Here is an 8,196-nt window from a genome sequence, read left to right on the forward strand (position 1 = left end):
AGTAGGGACATCTCCTACCCAAACTATGACCAATCACTTGGATTACCCTACCACATACATTTCTAACACCACATGGACGTCGACAAAGCCAAAATCTACAACCGTCGTTTATTGGCTCTCGTCACCCAGGTGGCCACAAACCACTCGGTCGTCGCTGTTGGGGCAGGTCTCGGTTGAGCTGGAGTAGTACAAGGCCTCCACCACTAGCTGGAGCAACTCAGCTCATTCCATTATGGCTCATTCATTTAGACCTCTCTCTCTCTCTCTCTCTCTCTCTCTCTCTCTCAATGTAGAGATTTTTTTTCACACCTCTTTTGCTTTCTTTGCCTTCCCTTATAACTCTTTTTTGGTTTCCTAAGACATGCAGCTTGACCAAGATTTATTTCTTCTTGTTCCTTTTTCTCTTCTTGTTCCTTTTTCTCTTCTTGCTAATCTGAGCTTGTGTCACCACTACCCACTCCATTTCCTCTTGCTTTGGGTCTTCGACCTTCTCTATCTTTGTTACAAGTAGAAATAGAGAAATAGATGACCTTTGCTAATGATCTAAGGGTTGTAAGCTGCATGTGAAAATGTTTCCCTCATTGCACAATCCCAAAATGGTACCCAACTCCACACTCCCTACATAAGGATTGAAATTACTCTTACTTCATCTTATTTGCACATTTGGCCACTCTGTGGTTATCACCATAGCTAAATCACTCCATTGATTTCCATGGGGTGTCTACAAATAAAAGGATGTACTTGTTTCCTTCATTCTCGTGTAATATAAGATATTGTTGCCTCATTCACCCTGCTTCCCTTATATTCTTTAGCTATGCTTGTTACTTGTGAGGTATTCTATTGTGGATAAAATATTGGCCAAGGTGTTTGTGCTCTTGGTGGATGTGGTTCATTAGCTTATGGCACGAGCACTTGAAATTACACTATCAAACTTTGTAATCCTTGGAATGACCAATATCAAGTTGAAATCACACTATCAAACTTTGTAATTTTTGGAATGGCAAATCAAATTGACATATGCGTTCTAAAATTTCATGTAATTCTATAACACATTAGCAACCTAGATTTGACCTCAAACCCGATAAACTATAGGGTTGAAATCTTTTCAAACCAAGAAATCTTGTGGACATTAAACTTGAGCTTTTATGTTCTAGAAGAACCAATCATGGATACACCAATGGTTACATGAACATTTTGAATCTTTTATGGAATGAGCTAGAGGGGGGCATTAAATTTGAGTTGTTGTGTTTTAGAAGAACCAATCATGGTTACAAAAATGGTTTCATGAATGCTCTAAATCTTTAATGAAATGAGTTGGAGGGGGGAGAATTCTATTTGAACTTGGGAGCTCTCATCACTTTAGATCTTTTGCACAACAAGTTTATTGATAGTCTAGCAAGGACATTGTTATAAAATATTCTTAACAAATCTTCAAAAAAGGGTCCATTTATTCTTGGCCTTGTTGTTGTGATGAAGCTTAGATTTCTCATATCTCACGGAAACAAGATGAGTGGCAAAGTCATCAATATGACTCTAGAAGTCTTGGATTTGGAAGAAGACTTCGGCTTATCCATTCCATGTCTCGAAGTGTTTCTACTTGCTTCCATATGTTCTTGTCCAATATGATGTTTTCCTATTTCAAAGTGTCTTACAATAACTTGTTAAGCCCTTTTTCTTAAACTAATCAATTTACCACTTTGAATGCATCTTTCTACATTGGTAACCCGGGATTGTGTAAATTGATAAGCCATGCAACCCTCTTTCCACCAAAAGTTTTCAATTGGCCAACCCCTTCTTTGAACTTGAATGTCACCTAGTTTGCTTTAATGTAATCTAAAAATAGTCTAGATTGCTTCATTTATATAGCCAATTCACAAATGTTCACATTTTGGTTCTTAAGCTTTAAAAGTGGAAAAGTCAAACTTCACATTACATCTCTCTCCTATTTTTAAGTGTCTTACAACAACTTGTTTAAGCAATCAACATTCTTAACATCATGGGCCACACCTCTTCGTTTTAACGTCTACCTTCTCAGTAACATGTGCTATACTCCACCATGTTGTGTAGGACTTTTTCGATTTGATTTTTTCTTTTTGCCTAATCCACATATGTTTTGGATTTATTCTCTCATGTTATATGCTTTTTATGATAGGGTTATGTCATCATGTTATATGTTTTTTATGATAGGGTTATGTCATCATTGGCATTGGAGGCAAAGACATTCATGTGCTACCATTTACTCGACTCATAATTTTTTCATAATAATAATAATAATGTATATAATGAAGTTTTGGATCCTCGATTTTTCTTTAGATTAGTTTTGGGTTTCCATTAAGCAAAAGAATGTTTTTCATGTATTTCAAGGGTTTTTAGGGTAAATTATTTTCCAAAATAATTTTGTAGCTCCCAAAATTAATCTGATACATAATCTAGGAATCATGACATTTTCATGAAAGTTGTATGAACTTATATTTGGTTTGGATACTTCTATTCAAGGTGCTATGGATTCAATATTGAAATGGTGCTATGGATTCTATATTGAAATTGTGCTTTGATTCTATATACTGCTACAAACTTAAATATAAGTATACATTTTTCAACTGTGATTCTACATATTGCTATGTACTTGATATCAAGGTTCTACGTGTTCTCCCAAACAAGGAAGGGCACAATCCTTGGTCTTGTAATTTTTTTGGAGAGAAAGTGGCAACTCTCCACATAAAATGTGGTTACACACACACACACACACACGTATATTTACTTATATATTATCAATAGCATAATATACACGTATATTATATTATTATACAATAATGTAAGATTCAAGTTAAGTTTAAGCTTTGCTTCAATGTTGCTATATACATGAAACCAATATTACATGTTTACACTCTGATTCTATGTGCTTAGAACTTTCATATTTCATATATATGTGCTCTAATCATGTATACTTGAAATCATGTTGAGATAGAGGAGAGAGAGAGGGCAATCTCATATACCAAGCTAGATATACACTATCGCGTGCACGTACTTGGAAGAAAAAAGATGAATCCAGAGGATTAGTAGAAATATAAATAAACTCTCCCCTGCCCAAACTCTTGGGCTGACACTATTTCCTGTCCAATTGCTCGCCTAGGGAGAAGGAAATAAAAAAAGTGTTAGCTACGTGAGTAAAATTGCTGGCGGGCTTGCCTGACTGCCTGCCTATAGTTTCTATTCTTTTACAAGAGAACTATAGTAGTATCTATCTATCTATTCTATTAAGCACATGTTCTGCCTTCTATGTGTGACTCTCTAACATCTCCTCTAAATTTAACCATCTTCTCTCCTCCTGTAGCCACGTGGCAGCAGTGTACAAGGGGAAAACTATGCACGGGCGGGGCGAGTGCCGCAGCAGAAGTAGTTAGTTTTTGTGTGCAGGAGATCGATATATATTCGAACACACACACATACCCACGTAGCCGCATCGAACTTAGGTCCTCTCGTCTCGCTGGAACCCAACCGTTCTACCAACTCATCTACGCGCCCGCGGCCCATAACTAGTTAGTAAGGTGTGAATTGAATCTCTCCCTCTCAGGCCCTCTCCCGCAGGGGGGGAGACAAACGCACAGATGCTCTTTATATAGAGAAGACTGAACTGTATCGCTCGTAGACTCGGAGGGACTGAACACTCAGGTACGCAACTCTGACGCGCCTCCAAAGAAACACAGGGAACGAAACAAAGCTTGTACATGTCTAGGGTTAGGGCAGCTCATTTTTGTACCACAAATTGGCATTTTCTATGGGCCAATGTATTAGGCATTACTTTTGATGCGAATTCGGCACCAGGAAGGGGGAGCATGCCATTTTTGCACACCATGTCTAGGGTCAGGGCAGCTCATGTATGTTCTGAGTTACATGGCAAGACATGTGATGCAACATGCCTGCACATCATCCCCAGGGTTAGAGAGAATCACGTTGATACAAGTGATGAAAATCTATCCTCAGATGCAAGTGATTCATATGACAAATGCCTGGTAAACAATGCCTCTGAGTCACACGGCAAGACGTGTGATGCAACATGCATGCACATCATGCCCAGGCTTAGGGCCACTCATGTAAGTAGAAGTGATAAAAATCTATCCTTAAATGCATGTAATTCAGCTGACAAATGCCAGGTAAACAATGCCCTTGAGTCACATGACAAGACATGTGATGCAACATGCCTGCACATCATGCCTAGGGCCAATGTCGGTTCAAGTGAAAAAATTCTATCCGTAAATGCAAGCGATTCAAATGACAAATGCCAGGTAAACAATGCCCTTGCATTAGAGCAGCAGGGGGTACAGGATGAAAATATCATGTCCAATGGCCATTCCGCAGAAAGCAAAACAGCCATAGCTGTGTACGAAGTTCTGGAGGCAATCGGATGGTCAGCAGCAGACACTGAGAAGAAGCTTCAAACTGTGGTAGGAAGGATAACCCCGAACCTCGTACTTGAGGTGGTAAGGCTTCTCAGAAATGCTAAAGTGGCTCTAAACTTCTTGAATTGGGCCAGTGATCAGGAAGGTTATGAGCCTAGAGCTGAGGCTTTCACCCACATAATTGCCAGATTGGGAAGAGAGCGAGACTTTTCGACTGCATGGCGTCTACTTGACGAGATGAAGAGACATGAATTGAAGGTAGATTATGCCTTTTCTATCTTTATTCACAGGTTAAAAAGAGCAAAGAAGGTGCATGGACTCGTTAAAGCAATGTGTGGCATGGCATTCTTGAATGTGACACCCACTGTTCCCTTGTATTCCTCTGCTCTGGAGTTTCTTCTGAAGGGTGACCATGGCGATGAAGCTGAACACCTTTACAAACAGATGTTGCAAGAAGGTCTTGTACCGGACAAAAAACTTTATGAACTGCTCATTGTGGGCTTCAGCAAAGCAGGGAAGCTTGATAAATCATTGTTACTCTTCAAGGGTATGCAATGTCAAGGGTATGTGCCCCATTTATCAGTTTATACTGCACTTATCTGTTGGTTGTCGACAGCTGAGAAGTTGGATACTGGTCATCAGCTCTATATGGAAATGATTAGTAATGGTCACTTGCCTAAAGTGTTTGGGAGTCACGAAGTGGCCTGTGCTTTGCATGGGGAAGACACTATGGAGCAGGTAGATAAATTTTTGGAAGTTGTGCAGATGACGGCTACCAGATGGAGGATACAATCTCACAACAATCTTCTTCAGTACCTCCTCGATGTTGGCAAGTGTGATGAAGCAATGGCAGTTTTCAACAGAACACCAGTTGACAAAGATGCTAATGCAGGTTCTGAAAAGCAGCTAAAAGATTGCTGCTGCAATCTGGATTCTTATAGAATTTATATCTTTGGCATGTGCAAGCAGGGGCGTTTGGTTTATGCTCTGGAAGTGTTCAGGGAGATGTTGGTGAGAGGCCCTAAGCCCACTAGTGATATCTCTAGCTTCCTGTTGCTTAGTCTGAGCAGTGCAAAGATGATTGATGAAGCTTTAGAATTGTGTAAACATATAACAAAGACGAAGGAAGCTGTCAGCATTGACGCACAGCAGTATTTCTTTAGTGCACTTCGTGCTTCTGGGCGTCTAAGCCTAGCTTGTAAAGTGTTTCTATCCATGAGGAGAAAAGGATGTATTGATCAAGACTCTGACTTTGTATCACTGGTTGGTTTTGAAAATAAGGACGAGCTATACTCTTCCGGGGTGTAAAGCTACTGGTGTAAGTTTGCTGCTATTTATTTGTGTTTCACAGAACTCTGTATGCCCAGAATGACCTTGCAATTGACATTTTTTTTGAACCCAAAAGGCCATAACAAGCTGGATTTATTTCTGAGGTTAGGCCAGAAAGTGCCATGGACTGGTGCACTATATTATAGTAATAGGGGGTGTTTTCACTGGGGCTCCAAATGAGTGGCGTGCTCATAATCAGGGGTCTCCAAGTGGGAGGATATTCCTAGGAGATCAGGGCCTGTCAAGTACTTGCCCGACAATGAGACGTTGGGCTCAGGTGCTATGGGACATTGGGGTTTGATGTAGCTCTGTAATCAGTCGTTTGATGGATGAGTCTAGCCTTAGGCAGGGGGGAGCTTCAGACAGAAGCTATGTTGGGTGGTAGCCAGCAACCCTAATTGAGTTGGGTGTGGATTTCATTTTGGAGTGTTGCAGTGATTGCTGGAATCGTATAGGAATCATGGATGGGAGGCTCTGTTTCAACATTTGACCATGGACTGTTTAAGGTCAGAGATGTGGTCGCGGCAGGGGTTGATATCTTACAACGTCTGGTGGACAGTTGACAGAAAAATTGAGCCGTAAAGCAGGCCTTGAGTATGATGCTTTTACATCCACTGCAGCCTGCAGCATGGCTGATGATGAAACACAGGTTAGGGTTTGTGCAATCAGTGCTAGGGGTTTGGCCTAGTCATGGAGAGGACTTGCACTGGACATCTGACCACAAGGGCGTGGCGTTCTAAGTATTACTCTTGATTCTGGACATGGCATAAACTGTATGTATAGTGCTCAGAATTAAATTCTTCGCCTCTTGGTGCCCTGTGTCAATTGTGTCAGCAGATGTATGGATGTCCCATGTCACCCAATGTATAGATAGATGTTTGAATCAGCAGCGCATGGACAGCTGGGATGCAGATTGGGAGTCTGATTTGCAGGACTTGTATTGGCAGTCGAAGGTGGATTGCACCCCAATGTAAAGATCTAAAATATTGATGATTGAGTTTTGGTGGGCATCCAATGTTGAAAATAGCAAGTGATGTTAGGTGTAAGGGGGAGTGCTATGTGACCTTCAAATGATGTGTGAGTTGTATTACTCATAGACTAGGTTCAAAGGCTCAAAGGAAGCCCAAATGTGAAGGTGTATGTGGATTGTCTATCCTGCAAAATATGCAAGGGTTTTTTAGTTCATTGAGGGATGTGAAGGTGATGAGCTAGATATTTGAAATGTTATAGTATAAGAAGCAGTTGGTTACGTCGTTAGTTGCAGTGTAAAAACTTTTTTAGTGTGTAGCAAGACGACACATAAAGTTGGTTCACAATACAGGAAATGTAGGCTTGTGGACATATTGGTGGCGGATGGCGATCTCCCAATGAGAGACACCTAGATTCCTTCTTCGGACAAAGCATTATTTGTGTGGATACATCACCATGTGTACTGGTTCCAATTAATCGAATACACGCTATAGCTCTATGCAAAACGGTTGGAGGAAAACTCACCTGCCATAGCCGGCATGCACGAGACAGCCACACGCGACTCTAGGGTAGATATCGTGGACGCCCTGAAAGCTTTTAGGAAGATGCACTTTTAAAAGGCATTCCTAAGGTGGAAAGGGCAAATGCGTGCCACCCTAGACCCTGACCAGCAACAACAACCACACTTGTCGTGCACGAGACGATGCCTATTGTATAGGTATATAGTACCATAATTGATATTGTGTGTCTCGTTTTATTTTTAGTCTATCGTATTGAAAGAGTATTCGAATGATTGGGTGGTGGAGAAATTGTGTGTGTGATTAGGTATGTATTCTCGAGCACTCGTCTAACGCATGGGTGCAGTCTGAGAGAGAGGAGATGGGATTGTACCTTGAGGATTGGATCAACGAGTTACAGGGCAAGGAGACATGAACATCTTGCCCATGGTGGATAGAGTGCCCTGAGGAAGAGTTTCCTCTTAGTGAGGCTGAGCAGTTTTAGATGTGTGACAAGGAGACATGGACATCTTGCCCATGGTGGGGATAGACTACCCTAAGGGAGAGTTTCCTCTTAGTGAGGCTGAGTAGTTTTAGATGTGTATGGTAGCATATTATATGAACTTTGAAGTTGGTATAGGGAATTTATAGTTGCTATATGGGCTGGATGCGCAAGAGCAAAGAAGGGCAAGAAGGGAGTTTATAGTTGCTATATGGTTTGGATGCAAGAGCAAAGAAGGGCAAGAAGCCGGCCACCGAGAAGCAACCCAGGGAAAAGGGCAAGAAATTATCCCCGTAGACGCGTCTTTATCATCCGCAAACCATGATAGAAATGCCCAAAAAGAGGACACGGCTAGAGTGGGAAGGGAAAGATAATGATGATGATGCTGAGGAAGGGAAGGGAAAGATAATGATGATGATGCTGAGGAGAGTGCCCCTCTTGATGTTGAGGATGATGAGAGTGTTAGTCGACGGGAGTCCCATGCAGGTGGTGATGAATA

General features: G+C 41.3%; 1 protein-coding gene across 1 annotated transcript; it reads left to right on the forward strand.

The window, feature by feature from the left end:
- Positions 1–3,462: 3,462 nt before the first annotated feature.
- LOC147637671 (uncharacterized) lies at positions 3,463–6,892 on the forward strand. Its single transcript, XM_086799499.1, has one exon. It carries the CDS (start codon positions 3,729–3,731, stop codon positions 5,706–5,708), a length of 1,980 nt encoding a protein of 659 aa, XP_086655625.1. The 5' UTR covers positions 3,463–3,728; the 3' UTR covers positions 5,709–6,892.
- The last annotated feature ends 1,304 nt before the right edge of the window (positions 6,893–8,196 follow it).

This window comes from Cibotium barometz, chromosome 6 (assembly GCF_041138505.1).
Source record: "Cibotium barometz isolate CiBa-2024 chromosome 6, ASM4113850v1, whole genome shotgun sequence".
NCBI lineage: Eukaryota > Viridiplantae > Streptophyta > Polypodiopsida > Cyatheales > Cibotiaceae > Cibotium > Cibotium barometz.

Bases quoted from the DNA above. Each gene is read 5' to 3' on its own strand.
- LOC147637671 (XM_086799499.1), top strand. From the start codon at position 3,729: ATGTCTAGGGTTAGGGCAGCTCATTTTTGTACCACAAATTGGCATTTT.